General features: G+C 43.4%; 1 protein-coding gene across 1 annotated transcript; it reads left to right on the top strand.

Annotated features, from left to right (window-relative positions):
- Positions 1-9,844: 9,844 nt before the first annotated feature.
- zbtb4 (zinc finger and BTB domain containing 4) lies at positions 9,845-21,879 on the top strand. The gene is made up of 2 exons (XM_053639372.1): positions 9,845-10,216; positions 13,391-21,879. The coding sequence occupies exon 2, from the start codon at positions 13,407-13,409 to the stop codon at positions 18,456-18,458; it is 5,052 nt and encodes a 1,683-aa protein (XP_053495347.1). The 5' UTR covers positions 9,845-10,216; positions 13,391-13,406; the 3' UTR covers positions 18,459-21,879.
- The last annotated feature ends 112 nt before the right edge of the window (positions 21,880-21,991 follow it).

Below are 21,991 nucleotides of genomic sequence, written 5' to 3' on the forward strand. Positions count from 1 at the left end.
TCGGTTCCTTCTTTTGGGAGTCGATAACTCCGTTTGTCGTGCGCTTTGATTTTTGAAACTTTGTAGACTTTTTACATTCACAAACAGCTCTATAACACGCTACATGAAATAATATTTGAAAAAAGCATAATAGGTGCGCTTTAATACATTTCAGAACTGCCATCAGCTACTTCTATAACACTTTTAACTGGTTTAAATCGTAAGGCTTTATAAATTTCATGCCTATTCATTTCCAACAGGGATTAGTGCAAATAATGCGCAGGGGATTGTGGGATAGTGAGCGACAAGAATGAATTAGATTAGATTGGTCAGCATCATGCTGTGCGTTTGTGCAGAATTTCATCCATTCGTATTGTAACGCCTGTATACACAGGGTGCCTGGAAGCAATGAGAGGAAAATGACACATACTTCAACGTATTCTCTACACGTTCACCCGTACACTCTACACGCTTTCTCAGCCGCTTTATCGTGTTTTTGCAGATTTTGATCAACACATTTGGATGGAGGTGTTTGCTCGACATCTTCCCACTGCTTCCTGACTTTATGCACACCCTGTAGTTCTGCACAACATGGAGGAAAAATTGATAACAGCCACAACCCGCTTCTTTCTCTGACGCACGTCGCGGCTGATTTTGAGCATTTTATCTCCGTATTTATAGATTAGTACGCGTTTGTTTTGGGGTTTTTTTTAAATTGCGCATTTGAGCAGTTATCCATGTCACTGGATGGGGCTGTGAATAGACATAAAATAAATACGGAGTATTATAACTTCACAATTTGCTTGTATGACATTTACAACATCTACCACATTTGCTTGTATTTCCTCATTTGTAAGTCGCTTTGGATGAAAGTGTCTGCTAAATGAATAAATGTGAATGTAAATGTGAATGTGAATGTAAATGTGAATGTAAATGTGAATGTGAATGTAAATGTGAATGTAAATGTGAATGTGAATGTAAATGTACTGTTAAAGGAATCAGTGACGGGTAGATGTAATGCGTCTGATAACACGCCGAGGATTATTCTTCTACAGCAGCACATCCCGAAGTGTTTCATTCCTCTTATACCACAGCAATTTTCCAACAATGACATTTTTGTGATTTATTAAAGATTGACACATTGTACTTTTTATCTGTTGATAGTTACATTTCGCCCTGTGATGGATTGGCGCCCCGTCCAGGGTGTACCCCGCCTCGTGCCCGATACTCCCTGGGATAGACTCCAGGTTCCCCCGCGACTATATATATATATATAAGAATCTGGAGGCCTGCGCATCAACAGGTGTCAGTAGTCTGTAGTGCAACCCAACACACATGCACAGTAAGAATAAAAATGATATTTTATACTTTACAGAAATCCAGTAAACAGAATATATTTTGTAGTATGTATAAGGTTGTGAAATTCCTCATTATGTTTGATAGACACTAAATGCACTGAGTATAGTTTCATCTAAGAAAAGTTTTCATGCTGTTCCAGACGGTGTCGTCCATCCTGGCATCTCTGTCTATCATCACGCCCCCACCCGAAAAATGCAGCGTGTCCGTCTCTCTCTCTCTCTCTCTCTCTCTCTCTCGCTCTCTGTGTCTCTGTCTGTCTCTCTCTCTGTCTCTCTCTCTCTCTCTCGCTCTCTGTGTCTGTCTGTCTCTCTCTTTGTCTCTCTCTCTGTGTGTCTCTGTCTGTCTCTCTCTCTGTCTCTCTCTCTCTCACTCTCTCTCTCTCTGTGTCTGTCTGTCTCTCTCTCTGTCTCTCTCTCTCTCACTCTCTCTCTCTGTGTCTGTCTGTCTCTCTCTTTGTCTCTCTCTCTGTGTGTCTCTGTCTGTCTCTCTCACGATCTCCCACTCCCTCTCTCTCTATCTCTCTCGCCTCTCTGTGTCTCTGTCTGTCTCTCTCACGCTCTCTCACTCTCTCTCTCTCTGTGTCTCTGTCTGTCTGTCTCTCTCTCTCTCTCTCTCTCTCTGTGTCTGTCTGTCTCTCTCTCTGTCTCTCTCTCTCTCTGTGTGTCTCTGTCTGTCTCTCTCACGATCTCCCACTCCCTCGCTCCCACTCTCTCTCTCTCTCTCTGTGTCTCTGTCTCTATCTCTCTGTCTGTCTCTCTGTCTCTCTCTCTCTCTCTCACACACACACACACACACACCTTCCACTGCCCCCTCGGTTCTTTTGCTCTTGTCCGTTGGTATTGCTGTTCGCTGGCTTGTTGCCATACGGCCCTGACCATCTGCCTCCTTCTTTCTCTATCTTCCTCTCTGTCTCTCTGTCTGTCTCTCTTGCTGTCTCCTTATTTCCTCTCTCTCTCGCTCTCTCTCTCTCTCTCTCTCTCTCTCTCTCTCTCAGCCCCCCCACCCCCACCCCCTCTTCCCCGTTCCCCTCCCTGCGAGGCAGTTCATGCTGTTTTTCTCTCGCCGATTCTGGGAGAAGGATCTATTTAAAGAGGCATGACAGGAAGGAAAGCCTAAGCCTGCTGATGATGCGCTGAAAACTGTGCAGCGGATCAGAAGCAAATATATGCGTAGAACGCATTGCTGTAAAATAAACTTGGGTCGTTCTGGCCTCGTACGTGTTAGCGCTTCTTCCTCTCATCTTCCTCCTAACCTTCAGTCTTATCTGCTGTTCACCTCCCGCTTGTCGTGACTCACTCACTCGTCTGAACAGTCTGCACTGAAAACAAGGCGTTCACGCCTCACCCCAATCCAGTCTCACACACGAACAAGCTGTCCTCTCTCTCGCTCAGCACGCCTGGTACAGCACGCCTGATTCGAGGCCGTCAGATGAAGAAGCTAATTAATTTGATTTAGCCGTTCTTTCCCTGGCAGTGGAAAAAACACCCCCTCCTGCTGATTAGGCACCCCTCCCAGTGGATTTTCCATCCTCTCTCTCTCTCTCTCTCTCTCTCTCTCTCTATCTCTGTGTCTCACACCTCTTTCCCTTTGCACCTTTATTTTTTTGAGTCCTTTTTAGCTTATGTCAATTATGGATATGTTCATTTCCTTATCAATATAATTCATTCATTTCAGTTTACTGTTGTGAGACGGTTACACTACAGTAACTATAGTTAAAAAACAAACTATGAACCATGACAACTTTGTTTATTACACATCTAACCCCAACACTAATGTTTATTACACATCTAACCCTGATAATAAAACATTTATTACACATCTAACCCCAACACTAATGTTTATTACACATCTAACCCTGATAATAAAACATTTATTACACATCTAACCCCAACACTAATGTTTACTATACATCTAACCCTGATAATAAAACATTTATTACACATCTAACCCCAACACTAATGTTTATTACACATCTAACCCTGATAATAAAACATTTATTACACATCTAACCCCAACACTAATGTTTACTACACATCTAACCCTGATAATAAAACATTTATTACACATCTAACCCTGATAATAAAACATTTATTACACATCTAACCCTGATAATAAAACATTTATTACACATCTAACCCCAACACTAATGTTTATTACACATCTAACCCTGATAATAAAACATTTATTACACATCTAACCCCAACGCTAATGTTTATTACACATCTAACCCTGATAATAAAACATTTATTACACATCTAACCCCAACACTAATGTTTATTACACATCTAACCCTGATAATAAAACATTTATTACACATCTAACCCTGATAATAAAACATTTATTACACATCTAACCCTGATAATAAAACATTTATTACACATCTAACCCCAACACTAATGTTTATTACACATCTAACCCCAACACTAATGTTTATTACACATCTAACCCTGATACTAATATGTTTGTTGTTATATATCTAATTCTGGTACTAATACATTTATTACTCATTTAGCCACAGTAATATTATGTTTATTACATACTGAACTAGAATTCTAGTAAGCAATCTTTTACCATGTTAACCATATTAATTCAGTTATTACTTAGTCATGACACTGATATATTTTTTTTTTACCCTTATTTAACCCTGATACTAATGCCATTACATTACATAATTTAACCTTAATATGTAATAATATGTTTATTACATCCGTAACCCGAGACTAGTAGGTTTATTACATATGTAATCCACTATAATAATAATAATAATAATAATAATAATAATAATACACTTATTACATATAGGTTTATTTTGTATTTTAACCCCAATGTTAAGACATTTATCACGTATATAATGACAAAGCAAATTTTTAGGTTTATTTTTACTCTTTGTACTCTTATTACATAATCATAGTCTTAGTATTTATTACATAACACTCATATGTTTATAACCGACTTAATAATAGCGCTATAATGGTTTTACTATGGAAGTTATACTGTGAATTCAGTATATGGTGTGGACTTACTGTAAGTGCGTGAGTAGAAGCTATTTGGGATTTAGTGTATAGCTTGTAAATAGTACATACTGCATGAGTCATGTGATGTTGCCTGCTGAAGCTGACAGACATCCGGTATTTAAAAAGAGAAAGAAACAACGGAAGGATGACTGTGTGACATTTACGTCTGATGATTAAAGTCAAGCAAGAAGAGGGAGTAAATTCACCACGGGTACATGGGTACACGGGTACATGGGTACGGTACGGTACGGTACGGTACGGCTCATGTGGGCGTTGAAATAACACCGAAAAGGTTTGTTATGAATTGTTTGTTAGTGTTACTGTACCACGCTCTCCAGTGGAAAAGAGTTATAATTAGAACATTTACATTTTCAACCCTCCCATGCCTGCTGATGCACCCACAAACACACACACACACACACACACACAAACACAAACAGTGACGCACTTGTCACTCTCCTCATCCCCCAAACCTTCCCAGGAGTGTGTGTGTGTGTGTGTCTCTGTGTGTGCGCGTACGCTTGTGCGTGTGTGTGTGCGCGTGTGTCTCTCCCTCTCTCCAGATGTCCCAGGCTCTTTGTTGCCGTGGAGATTCAGCTGGCCACGGCTCGCTCATTAGTGTCCACTGATCCATATGTCATACCGAAGATAGCCTTTGATCAGCACCGAACGCGGGAACGTTCACCCGAGTCGTGTTCACGAAACTACGACACGATCTCCACCGTGACCAGCTGAGGAATAATAAACATTGTCCGATTTGTTCGGAACAAGACGAACAGAGCAGAGCACGTGTTTGTTTTGGACCCCATCAGAACTCTACTAGACCAAATCTGGACGGGTTTCCATTTGTTTACAGACCGAGGAAACGATTCTTTATGAAACAGTACAAAACGGGTCTTCTGCTGAGCTGCACCAGTGCTTTATCTACAGTTCCACTGAATAAAAAAAAATAACGTCATTTTCTTTGGCTTCACTTGGTTTATTCTTGATCACATACACTCTATAGAGCATTTCTCAGTACATTCTATCTAAACAACAGACAGATTTATGGAGATTTGTGTGACGTCAGAGGGCGTTTTCACACATATCAGTCAGTTTCTCAAGTCTGAATTGATATTTCTGGTTTGTGTGCCGTTTGATTTGTTTTCATAATTAAACGAACAAAGCAAAGACTTGGCTGCCGAGCGTGTCGAGATGAAAACGTCCTCAGAAAGCTCTCTCTCTCTCATCGGGCAGAAAAATGGAAATGGAAAAAAAAAAAACGTCGACAAAGCAGAACGCTAAATAAACCGTTTGCCACTCATATAAATAACTCGTTTCAAACATTTCATGTGTCGCACCAAGCGTTTATTTTCTCTTTTCGTTCGTCGGTCTGCAGTTCTACAGCTCTGTACTTTGGCTCGGTTCAGCAGCTCACGTCTAAAACAAAATACCGCCACCCAAAACACACGGCACGTTCGAGTCACTTCCTGCGGGAGATCTGAGTCAGAGTCATCAGAGTTCGCTCGGAAACTCAGAGGACCTCGAACCCGAGCGTGTTCTCACCTGCCCGGAGAACTGCAGCGACGCGGAGAACGCTCCAGGGCTCCGTTCAAGCAAACTGCACGCTTTGTATGTGAAAAGCACATACAAGATACTCTCAAACGTTCAGACCAATCACATTTGACATGCTTCGATTAAGTATTAGGAAATCACATCGTACGTGAAAACCTTTCACCACAGAACGTACGTGATAAGCTATTCGGTTAACTTAACTGACGGGTAACATTGTTTGTTGTTATGGCGACGTTATGTTTTGACTCAGATACGGAAATCTCACCCGTGACACAAGCTAGCTAAATAACCCGCTAGTCATTTGGCTCGGCAGGATGGGGACATGAGGAGATTTTTAAAATCCCCGTATTCATGAATATTCATACATTGTGGCGTTTTCAATAAGGGTAAAGGTGTAGAGATGTTCCCGGGTCAATTTAGCAGTTTACTGGGCATTAGGAACATATTAAACATTAATTAATGCGCATAAATGATCGAAACTCCCAGGAACAATGGGAGCTGTAGTTAGTGAATTATTCATAGTAGTTAGTGAATAAAGCTTTAACACGACGGCCTGAGTAAGTGGGTTAACCGTTTAAAATGAATGCGATGCTCTTGAAAAATGCGTTTAATGTGATATAAATACTGCGAAATAAGAATGGAATAAATAAAACTGCATTCGAAGATACAGCATTTTGCGGAGGCTTTAACGTGAATAACTGAACACTGACACGTGTGTAATGTTTATACGAAAGAAAGGAACGTATTTGGGATGTTTTTGAGTAACAGACAGGAGAAGCAAGTCGATTATAAAGCGTCTCAGACGTTATGTAACTTGCAAACTCCTACAGCGGGAGTGAAATATCGCTTTGGCACGGCACGATCCTGAACCCGATGCACCAAGAGAAACGTTCTTTAAGGATTTCCAGAGCCACGATCCTCGACAGTTTTTCCAGTTCCTTCTCATTTCTGTGGCTTCGAGGCTGCAGCCTCCCCGTTCCCACCCTAAAAAGCAGGATGACTTTGCGGCGAACGAACACAAACGGATCTGCGCTGCACTTCCCTCACAGAGTCAACGGCAGCCTGCAGGGAGGGAACACGGGAACATATGCGGCCTGGCACGTACTAAACCACAAAATCCATACGCCGATTGCCGGACACTTGTACTCAGCATGAGGCACGGAGGGATAAACAGATAAATTGGTCGAGAAAATGAATGAGGGGGGGAAGAAAAAAAAAAAGAAATGACAAAGTTCCATGAAAAGCCGGCGGGATCATAAGAGCGCCACCCGTTCCAGGCGGGTTCCCATGGAGACAAGGGGCCTGGTACACAATGTGAGGTGAGAAAACGAAGGAGAGCGAGAGGAGGGGAAATAAAGCGAGGGGCAGAGCGGGGACATGGACTGGGATGTGTGCACGTAATGAGGCACACTCGAGAATTAAACGGAAATAAAAATAGGTGATAGATGTCCAGAGAGGTGAGGAGAGAGAGGGAGAGAGCAAGAGAGAGAAAGCAATTTAAAAAAAAATAAGTGTTTCCTCTTTTTAAAAAAAATCACAAAGTGTGCTTGATCTCCTTTCAATGCTAATTTAAATGTCATTATGTTTATCCCTGTGCCTTAGCTTTAGATATCTTGATTTTTAAAAAATAAATAAATAGTTTTGGAGATATTCTAGTCGTAATTTTAATAGTTTGTCACAATTTATTTTTTTTTGATGACTCATCCTGTACTAGTCTTGTGTTTATCCAATTAAAGGCTCTCTCTAGTGTATATGCCCCGCCCCCCAGGGGGTGTGCCTTGCTCTACAGTAACAGCTCTTAGCAGTAAACATGGTCCGTTGGTGTGTTTCTCACTACGCGCCTGGTCCGCACACTGTTCCCGTTACAACCCGAGTGGGCGGAGTTCGTGAGAGTCGAGTATTTTATGGACTTGTTCGGTGTAGGAAGGGTGCGAATTCAGACCGATTGAGAACGCGCTGATATCTTTATACACCGTCAGAGCTTCTCCGGCAGTGTTCAGGTGTCTCCCCGTGACGACCTTGCGGCTCTCCTTCGACTTCTGACGCTCGACCTCGACTCGAAAACGTACGCCGTAACTCCAAAAACACACGCCGTCGACTTGGCGTGAATGAAGGCAGGCGTGAGAAATCCTCCACCGCTCACTAAAAAGCTCCTTCCGCTGGTCTCCATATTTAATTCGTTTGGTATCTTTAAAAAAAAAAAAGGGCTTTATTATTAGGCTCAGTAATGTTTGGCTTTATTCTATTTTATTATTATTATTATTATTATTATTATTATTATTATTATTATTATTACGAAATTAGTCAAGCGTATCAACACGCCCATCACTTTGATCATTACCAGGAAATATTTCTGCACCGCTCCTAAATCCCAAACCGGTGTAGAGTTTGTGACTCTCGCACTCACCTGACGACGAGTGCGACTTATTCATCTTTATCTCCAATCGTCTCTGTGTATTTAACCTTTAACGCTCTCTTTTTTTTTTACTCGTATTCTTCGTGTACTTCCCGAACGTTTTCCCGATTTCTCATTGCCGACGTCGCTCTGTTTATTTGACCGCTTGTTCGCGCCGATTCCCCTCCCCGAGTCGTCTGAAACGTTACAGCATGTCCGTTCCACCGGCCTCACCTTCACGACCAAACGAACTCCAGATGTGCAGTTTGTCGATTTTTATTTGTACAGCGCTTTGAAAGCTCGACATCATCACAAAGCAGCTTTACAGAAATCCAGATGTAAATTTAGATCCCTAACGAGCAGGCCGCGGGACTTTTTTTCTGAGACGACACGAGGCAGAACGCTCGAGAGAAACCAGACTCAGAGGGGGGACTTCTTCTGTGTATAGTGATAGTGGGATTATAATAGCCACAGCAGACAAGCCGTATGAGAACGAGTGAAAACGAGTGAATCGGAGGCTTTAGATGAGCATGACATGACAGGTTATGATCACCGCTGCACCAGCTTCGGCAATTCTGTCCATGTGGTGCATTATGGGACGTTCATGGTTAATGCGAATGCGTGCGTCCCAACGAAATACCGCTGGTGAGGGAATGCAGATACGTCCGGGGGGGGGGGGGGGGGGGGGGGGTTATTCGACTACTTTGCACAAGGGTTTAAATGCAAGACCTATCCCTTTTTTTTGTTTTCCATGCCAGGTTGATATGTAAGGTTTAACAAGGCCCTATATCTGCTTGTGTGTGTGTGCGTGTGCGTGTGTGTGTGTGTGTGTGTGTGTGCTTTACACAGGTCACCAAACCCAGACTCTGAACTGCACCCGCTCCTGCTGGAACTTCAAAATGTTTACTTGGCTCTTTCAGCGCCACTCACCATAAACCTCCAGCTCTTTATGGAGGGCAGTAAACGGAGAAGAAAATGGAAAACAAAGAGCATGTCCACGCGTACGTCTTCCCCGCTTTGATCTCTCTTTCCTTTCAACTACTTCAGTTCATTTAAAGTGTTCTGCTTTCAGCAAAGTATTCGCTCTCTTTCTCTCTCTCTCTCTCTCTCTCACTCACTCTCTCTCTCTCTTTTACTCTTTATCTCCTTTCCCTCTGTCTATTCTCTGCCCAGTTTTTTTTTTTTTTTTTTTTTTCATGTTGGCATGGCTCCTGTTTGTTTTCAGCCATTTTGGGGACTGGCAGTGCTCGTAACAAACTGCTTAAATGGCGTCCTCTTGCTCTCCCTCTCTCTTTTCTCCCTCCCTCGCTTGCTCCCTTGCTCGTTCGCTTGCTATGCTATCACCCGGCTTTGTGTAATGTGGGCTACGGCGAGTGCGTGAGCGTGCGTGTATGAAGAACAATACGGAAAAAAAAAAAAGAAAAAAAAAAAAAAGAGGGTGGGGGTGGGGTGGTGGTGGGGGGGGGGACGACTGGAATTAAAATGATGAGACGGGGGTGGGTGATAAACGGGGTGGGGGTGGGGGGGGAGGGGGAGAAAACGGTGGGATAGTTGGTGAAACGAGGGGAAATAAGGAACACCCTGGAATCGTGTGTCCGAGTCAAAGTGAAGTGCGAGAGGGAGAAAGAGTGTGTGGCGAGAGAGCAGGCGAGAGAGAAACGAAGGATAGAAGGAGGGGGAGATTCGGGAGTGCGAGAGTCGTCCCTGCCCTCCGTCTCTACATAGTGCTGCCTGTGTGTGCGCTGCCTGCGCTCTCTCGTTCACGCGCACGCACACACACACACACACACACACACACACAGGCGCAGACAAGCATACACACACGTACACACACACCGAACGAGGGAGGGCGAGAGAGAGAGAGAGAGAGAGAGAGAACAGATCGCAGCAGAGATGCAGCAGGAGGTTTTTCGAGGTACGTAGTCTTGTTGTGTGCTTGCCTGGCGGAGAAATGAAGAGACCGTCAGACTCTTTTCTGCTTTCTCGTTCTTCTCTTCTTCCTGCTCCCGTGCTCTTCTTCTTCACCACTATCATATCGACTGTTGTTGTTGTTGTTGTTGTTGTTTGGGTTCTGCGTAGGACACGAGAAGCGAGATGAGAGGAGTGTTGTCCTGTTTGTGTGTGCACGAGCATGTCTGTGTGCGTGCGTCTGTGCGTATGTAGAAGTGCGACTGTGTGTGTGTGTGTGTGTGTGTGTGTGTGTGTGTGTGTGTGTGTGTGTGTGTGTGTGTGTGGTGCTAAACAAGGCCTGCCTCCCTTATCCTCTCCTCTCGCGGCTCAACCACGCAGTTCTTTTTCACGGCCGATGAGTCACTCCGATTTAACAGAAACTAAGACGTGTTTTTTTTTGGAAGGAGATACGTTTTTACAGATTTTACCGTAATCGTAATTCGCGATACTTAGCGTTTAATAGCAATTGTACGTTTAGTTGGAAATGACTAAAATGGTACAAGTTTTGGTATGTGAATGCGTGAATGTAGAGATGAGAAAAATAAGATTATAAAATGGCCACGCTGTTCCGTGTTTTTCTTTTTGGTTTTTTTTTTTTCTCCTCATTTTGCGGGATGTACAAATGCTTTAAAAGTACACCAGGTTCCTTTTTTTTTTTTTTTTGCATACAGCCTGTTTGAAACGGGCCGCAGGGCTCAGAGGGATCATGATGTAGGAGCGAGCGAGCAGTTTGCTCATTTACTAAACATTTATCTGGGTGTGTGTGTGTGTGTGGAGGGGGGGGGTGCTTTTTTTTGGATGTATTTGAGCTTGTCATTGTTCAAATTGTGATGAACATTTCTTGTATTTTGACATTACAAAAGCCTCCAGATTTCCAATTATAACATGATGACGAAGTGTCTATCGGGACTTCCTGCCAAGTTTATTCTAAGCTGCAAGATCTTAGGAAAACAGCTTTAATGCTAAATGGGTTATCGGTATCAATCTTACCCTTCTACCGATCCATTTCATTTGACTTTTGCAGTTAAAGAATTATGGGAGTCACTTGCAGACCATATCAAGTATGGTTTTTTCCATGGGTACAGCTGCTGGAGCGTGGCCTAACGAGATACACGTTCAGCGCCGGAACATCTTAAAGATATACATAGGACAGGATTTGGTACCTCTTCCACCTCTTAACTCATCCATACGTCCCGTTCCCACCCTGTTCTTCTTCACCCCTCACTGCTGATTTACTCTTTTCCACCATGTCCCCTCTCCTCCCCTTCCTTCTTGCTGGCTCGACCATGTTTTTTGGCCAGGGGGGTTGTTCAGAGTTCAGGATCCAGTCACAGCCCCCTTTTCACAGTCGGGCTGTGCCCAGTCCGGAGTCGCAGGCCCGGTGGAAACCAAAGGCCTTCATAGTTTACTCGTTTTCCAGAGTGCTCTTTTTCTGTTTGGTCTCATTACTAATGACTAAATAAAAATATAGACACATCCATGCAGCAAAAGCGATATCGACGCATGACCGAAGAGCACCTTCTTCTTTCCTGACATGACATCACAGATTTCCTTCTTTCCTCACCTATTCTGTCAGTTGCTAATAATGAGTCGCGTATAACATGCAAACAAACGCAGATAGACAAATCGATATTTTTCCCTGCTCTCTTACTTTTACAGGACATTTTAACGGGCAGTACAAACGGTCCCGCGAATATTTGTCTCTCTAACTGTTTCAGGCGGTTGCATATTCGAGTAGAGGGGGAGCCGGAGTGCTGGGGATGAAAGGGAGGGTGGCGGTAAAGCCCCTTTCACGCTTGGCCAGCCTCTTGAGCTAAGGAAGGCTTGTTGAGAGGCAGTGTGTGCGTCATGCACAAAGGGTGACGGAAACAGGGACAGATGCATTTCCTCATCCATAGCACAAAACAAATTTTGACATGTGGAACCCCTTGTAAGCATTTCTTCCCTGCTCTGAGCCTGTCATGTTTACATGGATCGAAACAGGTGCAGCGTTGATCACTTATTCCTTCATATTCACGATACGTTTATCGTATATAATCGATCCAAGTGATAAACAGCAGATCATTTACTGCTTGCCTCGACATGTTTTGTTTTTCTTCTTGTGCACTTCCTGTTGCTGTAGATTATGTAACATCTATCATTACAGCTCTATTTTTTGGTACTTCCTTTGCACTGTCAGTGGCTGTGTTTGTGGTGTTCGGGTGACGCTACCTGTCAGATGGCTTGTTTACAGGCAAACCGGTCGGTGTGCGCCTTGCAAATGTGCTAGGTGTGTGCATGTGCTGTGGTAGAGAGTATGTGCTTGTGTGTGCTTGTCCCTGTTAATGTGTGTGTGCGTGTGTCTGTGTATTTGGCTGTTCCTGTCTCTGGCCTGGCTCTTTTTCACTGCCTCTCTCCGTCTCTCTCGCGCTCTCGCTCTGCAATAACAGTGCTGACCTAGTTTCAGTGTGTTCAGGGCTGCTTGTGGAATTTTACAGAGGCCTGCCTGCCTGGCTAAAAACACAGGCAGAAAAGCATGACTGGGGATTTTTCATGTGCAACATAATTGCGAACACTTAAATAAAGTGTATGTGCTTATTTAAATAGATAAGAAGACAGAACTAACCAGATAACACATATTTCGACAAACATCTTGGTGAAAAGTTCCAGATCGCAAGAAAAGACTACGCGAATCGTTGTGGTTATTGAACTTGGAGTTTCTACCTCAAATGATATACTCAATAATACTCTCAATGAGAGGGTCGACTAGCGGGATCACTGCCCCCCCCCCCGCAAAACATATGTTAAATCTTTAACATATGCTGTCTTTCACGTGTTTATAGAAATATACCATCAATATTTTTGTTTTTTTAAGCTGGGGTATGATCAAAATGAACTCCAGTCAAGAAAAAGAAGTGAAAGCGCTGCTGTGGAACAGTGGGACTGATTGCCAATTTGTAATACTGAAACTTAAAATGAGGATGAGTAAAACTAAAACTAACACTGTCTATTTATAACTTAATTTAAAAAGCGTGTTTGATACTGTTTAATTGCATTATTCACAGTACAGTAGAGTTTGGTTTTAATATGCAATGTCTTTGTCATCTTTATGCCTTTACGCATACAAGCGTATTGAAACACTTTTCTGTCTGTTTTTCAGGTTTGGGGGTGGGGTCATGGTGTCCAGAATGGACGGCTGGCACCCCCTACACACCAGCGTCATACCCTTGGAGCTAAATGAACAGCACCTGGCTGGCCCTGCTTCAGTCTATGAGAAGACTCGATTTGACATCCATCTAAGAATCATCGCGGTGTACAACATCCACATCCAAGGATTGAACTTTTCGACAACCGACTCCCCTCCTTTCCTGAATGCCTGCCAATCTTCCATTCCAGTGGTGGACACAGTTTTAACTTTTACCTCGCTCTATTCAGGACTTCTGAACTTGCTGAACTGCATTTACGCATCTTGCTTCCTTAAGGGTCTGTTTGAAGTGGGCGGCCAGACAAAGTGTCTCAAAGGACTAACGGAAAAGACTCAAATGAAACACAGAAATAAACAAATGAGAGGAGACAGGATGGGAGAAGGGACAGATGAAGTGGATGGTACCAAAACGACAAGGATTTCTCTCAGTTTCCCAATCAGCGCTGGACTGCCTGGTTTCTCTGCACAAAAGCACTGTCCAATAATTCATCCCCCTTCCTCTTCTATAGCATTTGATAGAGATGCTTCAAATAGCACTGCATGGAAGGAGGAAAGTCTCAGAGACAAAACGTTGTCCAAAGGATCAAAATCAGACTACCTATCCTGCTCTTCCTCCTCCACTCTCCCCATTGATTTGACTGCACCTGTCAGTAAGAACTGCAAATCCACTATGTCTTTTTCTGTGGCTGGTAGTAGCCCCCACTTTCCAACATCTGCATTGCACACATCTGCTAAAATGGACTACTCAAGAGAGACATCTGGAGCTAGTCTGCCTAATGACTACCCAGAACACTCGACTACAGAGACTGCACATATCTTGTTCAACCTGAGTGCAAGAGCCTACCAAGGTCAGGTGACAAAGGACCCGGAATGCGCAAAAGGCAAAAAACGTAAAGGAAACAGCCTACATGTTGAACTGAGCCTCCCTCTTCCCAGTATAAACCCACCATCATCTTCATCAAGCCCTCCTCCTCTTTCACCCCCTTCTGTCTCTCCATTGACCCTCCCTCCTCCATCCTTCCATGACTCCTATCAAGCAGTGCCAAAACCAGAGCTACTGTGTGGGGTATGCCACCGTCTGTTCAGCACCGCCTCATCCCTCACTGTGCACATGCGTCTTCATAGGGGTGGACGACTTCTCAGCTGCCGCCATTGTGGAAAAGCCTTTATCCATAATAAAAGACTGCAATCCCATGAGGCCACCTGTCGGCAAGCACTGCCAGCTTTCTCCATCCAGCCCAAACAAGAACCTTTGGAGGAAGGGAACATGGAGAAAACAAATGAGGCAACAGAGTCAGAACAGCTTGGACAAGAAACAGGACCTGGACGACCCATAAAGAAAGGACGAGGCCTCCAAGGACATCATGCCAGGGCAATGTCTCACAGTGATGCCCTCGGGGATGAGGATCACTTTGTGAAGATTGTTGATGGACATATCATTTACTTCTGCTCGGTGTGCGAACGATCCTACATGACTCTGTCAAGTCTCAAGCGCCACTCAAATGTGCACTCATGGCGTCGGAAGTACCCATGCCACTATTGTGACAAGGTTTTTGCTCTTGCAGAGTACCGTACCAAACATGAGGTGTGGCACACTGGTGAAAGGCGATACCAGTGCATATTTTGCTGGGAGGCTTTTCCTACCTACTACAACCTCAAGACACACCAGAAGGCATTCCATGGCATTAGTCCTGGCCTTATCTCAAGTGAGAAGACAGCCAATGGGGGCTACAAGCAGAAGGTTAATGCACTTAAACTCTACCGCCTACTACCCATGCGCTCTCAAAAGCGGCCCTATAAGACATACAACCAGGCTTTGGCGGATGGACTGCTCAAACCTGACCCATCAGCTACCTTGCCTTTGCCTCTAGGTTGCAGCCTCCCTCCAAGTCTGGGCCCCAGTAAACTGGACTCCTTCCTTAAGGACATTCATCCCCATGACATTAAACCGGATCCTGAGAGTTTCCTGATCAAGATGGACACAGAGCAGTGCAGGAAGCTGGCAACAGCCCAGGCAGAGGTACCAGCAGAGGTCAGTGAGAAGGAAAGGTCAGATTTACATCTCTCTGGCAACAGCAGTGTCAAAGCCAAAAATGTCAAAAGCCCAGAGACAGCAGTTTCTTCTGTCATTACATTTGGACATAGCAAACCCTCAGTCATTATGCATAGCACAGCACTCCCATCCTCTGTCATTGTTCAAAGAGATAAGACACCCTCTGGGGATGGAAAATGTCCTTCTGAGAGCAGTCATGCAATGGATAAGACTTTGCAAAAAGCACTTAAAAAGTATACACAAAAAGATCATACACATGCCCATAGTAAGTGGGACACGACCAGCACACGTACAGAAGTCTCAAAAATCCAACAGCCAACAGAAAAGATTCACAAGGGACGAAAAGCTCATACCAAGAGTGAGTCAAGCAAGGTGGTTCCCATATCTGTGGGTTCAGAGGTCAAGGGGAGTGGGCCTCTTTGTCAGATCACTGTACGTATAGGGGAAGAGGCTATTGTCAAAAGGAGTATATCTGAGACAGACCTCATGAGAGACAAAAGTCTATCAAGTAAAGACAAAAAGGGCAACTTCTTGCATGGAGACCAGAGAGAGCCACGGCATACTCATCACCACCACCGCAAACACCATGGCCATCGCAGTTCCAGTCAGGAAGAAAGAGATTCTAAACTGCCAGGCAAGGTGAGGAAGTATTTCTTCCGACAAGAAGTCAGGGAGGACAGGAATGATCAGGATGGAGAAGACAACCTGTGGAGACCCTATTATTCGTATAAGCCCAAGAGAAAGGCTTTGCATATGCAGAAGATCAAGAGCTGGCAGCGCAAAATGCACTACAAACGATCGCTGCGGCTGATGAAGAGAGCAGAAAGACTAATGAATGACGTAAACAAAGAGGGGGATGGTTTAGAGGAAGAAGAAAATGATGAAGTAAAAGAGGAAGAAAAAGAAGTTTGTCATCAGAAGGAGATCAAAGACGACACCCAACCTCCTTGTATTCCCACAATAACAGAAGAGAAAGAGGAAGAAAAGGGGGGTTCTGGAAAGCATGACCTTTCTTTATCCCAATCCACTCTGAATTCTCAGTACACAGTTTCCCCTACCATCAAACAACGTTGGTCTGGGGACCAGGCCTCTGAATGTGGATCTTGTGGCCGCTGGTTCTCCAGCTCAAGGAAACGAGACAAACATGAGCTAACACATCTTTTTGAGTTTGTGTGTATGCTTTGCAGAGCTACTTTCCCTTCTCAGACCAAATTAGAGGAACATCAAAGAACCAGTCACCCAAAAAATAAACCTCTGCCTACCTCTGCTTCATGTAATTCAGAGTCATCATGCAAGGAAAATTCAATGGAATTAGAGGAGACAAGCAGTGTATTAAACAGGCGGTTCTTAGATAAGGGGAGTACATCTCGCTTGGGAAGAAGGCCGTTGACTAGATATACCTGCTCACAGTGCGATAAAGTATGTAAGACTGCTGCTGCGTTAAACTGCCACCTGAAGAGGCATGAGCTAGGCAACACCACAGAGACCATACAGCCAGTGCTGGACATGCAAAGTCATAATACTGTTGTACCAGAGGTAGACAAAGTTCAAAGGACAGATTTGGACATTGCACCTAGGCATGCGCAGCCCATTCCAGTTATAAACTATCTCAAATCAGATTCTCAACACACACAGAAACAGGCAAGTGAAAGTAACGAAGAGCACCAAAGATTAGCAACTGGTGAAAGTCCAAAGTTAGCAGCTATTGACAAAATCCAGAGTTCGCATTTGAGCACTGTATCTTCCCCAGTTAGACTCAGCCCAACACCAGACAGGTCAAAGGTCATCTCCCCTAGTCTCCCCAGTGTGCTGGTAATGAACGGAGCAGAATGCCTGGACTTCCGAACTCCTGAGAAACGGAGTCTAGATGCACAGGATCAGATGAGAAGAAGCCTCACACCCACTGATAGACCAAACCAAGTCTGTCAATCCCAAATGGCAGAAAAGGTTAGAACGGATACAGATCCATCTATATCCGCTGCTTTACAATCATTCAAAGAGACTGTCTTGAGTGATCAAGAGGTAGAAACACACCAACACAGGGATATTCACATCAGTGATCCTTCACAAGAGGCTGCACAAGAGGCTCAAGATCTTAGAGTGTCCAGAACGGCTTGCAGCATCCAAGCAGAGGATTTGTCCATGCCAACGATACTGGCAAGGGAGAGAGAGTTTTCCCAGCAAACTGCATACCAATACTCGACCAACAAAATTCGATCCACAGATGATGTGATGCTCATAGTGCCCAAAGAGGAGCCACTGAGCCCTGTGCCCTCTCCCACATGCTCTGTCATTCAAACCACTCACAAAGGACCCCCACAATGGCACCCACAGTCTCCTAGTCATTCTCCAAGACCTTTGAACCTACAGTTGCGGTCGCATTTAGAGACCAACCAAGCACACCAAGGCATGCACAGTGCTGAGAAACAAAGATCTGTGCTTTCAACAGGTTCAGATCACAGCACTGAGCCCCCCTCTTCTCGTTCTGCGCTGCACCCCCAAGTGCCCCATTCAGAGCCAGTGACAAAGGACAGCACCTCTTCAAGAGATCCCTGTAGAGAATCTGGCTATCCTGTTCAGGAGTATGCACTTCCCTTTATCATACCGGGAGGGTACTGCTCTGGTAAGAAACAGGAGGACCAGATGCTCATGTCGTACCCTTCTGCACCCTTGTCTTTTGGTGCACTCGGGAAGATGGTACCCCATACTGACTCAACAAAACTGCCCTTTTACCCTGATCCCTATCAACTCCTCTACGGCCCACAGCTACTACCATATCCATACAACCTCGCCACCCTGCCTATGGCTCTCAATATGATGGCACCAGGGGACAAAGTAGAGCCCTTGCCCTTTTTACCCACTCTTTTCAACTATGCTGCAGTAGGTGCCCCTTTGCCTCACCCTTTAGTAGTGAACCCCAGCCTATATAATAGCAGCAGTAGCACAAAGCGAAACAGTGACAACCCATGAGCGTATGTGGAGCCGCAGCACTGAAGGAATACTGTACAGCTTATAAGAGGACCAGACGTTAGATGGAAGATGTGTTGTTGCTGTTTGTTAAATGAACTACTTGCACAGACTTTTAAGTCTCTTTGGAAAAGTAGCAAAAAACCATAGGTGTATGTACAAAATTAAATATAGTGAAGTAATGGAGAGGTACCTTGGAGGTAGGACCTATGGGTAAAAGGAGAGGTTGTGATCTGGTGATCTGGTAATCTACTGGTCCAATGTGGACATCTTCCCTTTGCCAATGGCAAAAGTCACCTCTGACACACCACTCCTCTCCCTCTTTAGAAGAGTTAGAGCTTGGTTATCCGTCCTCTCAGATTTGTTGTAATAACTGGTATAAATAATACATCTGGACAGCTAACAGGGTGTATTTTCTGGAGAAAAAAAAAGACAAAAAAAAAATAGTGTGCTTTCCACTAGTGACAGTATACCAATAAATAATGATCATATTTGTAGGTCTGATGTAGGCTTTTATTACTGCAAATAGAAATAATATAGGGGCCAAGCTCTTCGTTCTAAAATGGAAAGATACACACTCAATATGGTGAAGGAAGACAATAGCATATAAGCAGTTTTATGTGTGTGTGTGTGTGTGTGTGTGTGTGTGTGTGTTTCAACCTCTCATGATGCATGTAGTTTGGGGTAGCTGTCTTTTTACAACATTATGTAGGTTCTGTTGTGTGTATTTTCAGTACTGGCTTCGATGTGAGCGTCAGCGCCGTGTGTGTGGGTGTCTTGAGGGTGATGTGTGCATGCACTGCACAGTTGTAGCCAGCAACGTTTGTGCTATATCCGCCTCGTTCAGTTAAACGGATATCGATATCGATGCGGATATACGAGAATCATTCCTGGACAGGCTGTTTTTTGTAGATCAGCAAGTAGAAAAATTAGATGAAGTTCTTCCTTCGTCAGTCACAACTTAGCAGCTTCGATAGCTTATCTACATGTCATATTGGATGGAGTTTGTTCATATGTGATCTTTTCTTTTTTTTTTTTCTTTTCTTTTCTTCTTCTTTTTTTTTTTTTTTAGCTAACCAGCATCATGGTTGCTTGGTAATTTAATAGCAATTAAGGACGGACTGCATTTCGCACTGTCATGTACACAGTATGTTTGTAGAAGTGGTTGGAATGATTGTTCGGAGGCTCAAGCGAAGAACTGGACACAAAACTATTCTTTTGTTGTTGTTGTTTTTTTAAAAACATCTGAGTACTCGTCAGTTACCTTATCGTCGTTTCTAGAAAGGAAAATAAGTTTAGTGGCCTTCTCCTCCCCAGTGCCCCCTGGTGTCCACCAAAGACACTCCATTTACTTGACTGAAATCTGAGAGAGACCGAGGTAAAAAAGCAGATGAGAGCGACTGAGAGAGTGGGAGGGAAGTGGAGCAAAGTGCAGCGAGTCTGTTATCGCCAGTAGAACTTCCATTACAAAGTCGCGGAAAATAAAGCTCTAAGCAGCTGGTGAATACCGTTTTTCAGGCGGACGTGATCTGAGGAAGCCTGTTATGTGTGAGCCGTGGGGTTATGTTGGCTAGCCAACCATCTCTCGCCACGTCTCCTCTGCAGTGCACAGAAACAGCAAGAGTTGACGTCAGCTCCTCCTGACGTCCGCGCGTGGTCTGAGTTGCAATGCTTAGGACTTAAAAAAAAGAAAAAGAAAAAAAAAAAAAAGAAAAAAGAAAGAAAAAGAAAAAATGCTCACTGACCTGGAGTGGCCTGAACACTCCTTTAGGACTTTCCTGTTTTTTTTTTTATATATATATATATGATATACATACATATATATATATTATATATATCTTTTTAAAACAATATAATTTGTTTATTTTACCTACTTTTCCCTTTTTGATAGAGAGATTTGTGAGGATTGTGCTTGAAGGTGGTCTTTCAAGTGCACACGAATATGAATGTAATTTTAGTCATGAGGTTACAAAAAAAGAAAAAAAAGAAAAACACGAACAGTATGGTAGATGTTTTCTGACTTGAAAAATAACATGTAATAACGAACCGATATGAGGTATTCACATATATACAGTAGTCTTAGAAACATGTCTAGGAACTTGGATTCAATATAATCATAACGCATGAGCAGCACTCGCTTCTTCATTATCCTCTGGTATCGCCATAACAATCATCACTTCGCTTTCTTTCTCATGTGTGGTTCTATTTCTTTTTTCTTTTCTTTCTTTCTGTTTTTTTTTTTTCTTCCCCGCTGATGGTTCGCTTGAAATACTATCTGCTGTAAAGCTGTCTATTTACAATTAATCTTTTTTTTTGTTCTATCGTTTTTAACTTAAATCTGAAACCAAAAAAAAAAGAGCACCCCCACCCTGAAGCTGTGTTTTATGACTTTTACACAGTTACAGCACGTGCTGTCCACTTATAAACGTCCCCATAAACACAAATCACTCACACTGTGACCCCCCCCCCCCACCCCACCCTTCCCATTTCCGCATTTTATCCCGTCCTTTTGAAGTGAGTACATTGAAGCCGCAGCACTGTTCATTTCGGAACATAGTGAGAAGTTTTGTTGCTTTTCTTAAGTGTAGGTACTTTCACGTAGTGTGTGTATGTGTGTGCGAGTGTGTGTGTGTGTGTGTTAGAGCACATTTGAGGAAAAGGAAAACCAAAACAAGCACCATATCCCTTGAGGCTTGCCACCAAATCGGAGATTGGTTTTGGACCCCTACCAACCTGTTGTTAAATTCTTCTCGTACACTTTCCTCATGAGCAGTCTTGGGTTGAAAGAGCCTACATGCAATCTGATTAATCAGAGTAGGATATGTTTGGAAACATCTGGAAATATCAGACTGCCGGCAACTTATTTTTTTAATGAATTACTTTGAATTCGATTTTTTTTTTTACACCATTGAATCTGCCTATGAACTGCATAACTGTGTCGCCACGATGCTAACCGTTTTCATTGTAATCATATCATTCCAGCTGTTACAAATCATCATTCCAGCTGTTAAAGGAACAGCGTGTCACTTTAGGCAGCTCTGTTCTTTCTCTCTTGGGGGCGGAGCTCATTTCTGGGCCAGAAAAATTCCAACAGAAGCCTGAAACAGCAAAACGAATCACATCTGATCTAACGTAAAGCAAAATCGTGACTCGTCCCCCCCCCCCACCCCAGGATATATTTGAAATTTACTGATTACGCATTGAAAACGACAAATTGTACCTTTAACACTACATGACGATGGGACTTTTTACATAAACATGACGCAAACCTTTAACGAATTAGCTAGTTGATGAAAAATCAAGCTAACGATGAGTAATAAATAGTCAATTAGATATATTATTCTTACTTTTTGGATCGTTACAAAGCCCATAAAGTATTCCAAAAAGATAAGATTTTGTATAATGAGATAAAGATAATGTCATTTTAAACATTACATTACGCTTATTAGATTTTAATCAATGAGGAAATTTGTACATTTCCTTATTTCCCCAGCACTGCTCATGAGTAATGCAACATCTTAAATGAACCGGAAAAA

The sequence above is a fragment of the Ictalurus furcatus genome, chromosome 13 (genome assembly GCF_023375685.1).
Source record: "Ictalurus furcatus strain D&B chromosome 13, Billie_1.0, whole genome shotgun sequence".
NCBI lineage: Eukaryota > Metazoa > Chordata > Actinopteri > Siluriformes > Ictaluridae > Ictalurus > Ictalurus furcatus.

What these genes read in the sequence shown, in the direction of transcription:
- zbtb4 (XM_053639372.1), top strand. Translation starts at nt 13,407, where the DNA reads ATGGTGTCCAGAATGGACGGCTGGCACCCCCTACACACCAGCGTCATA.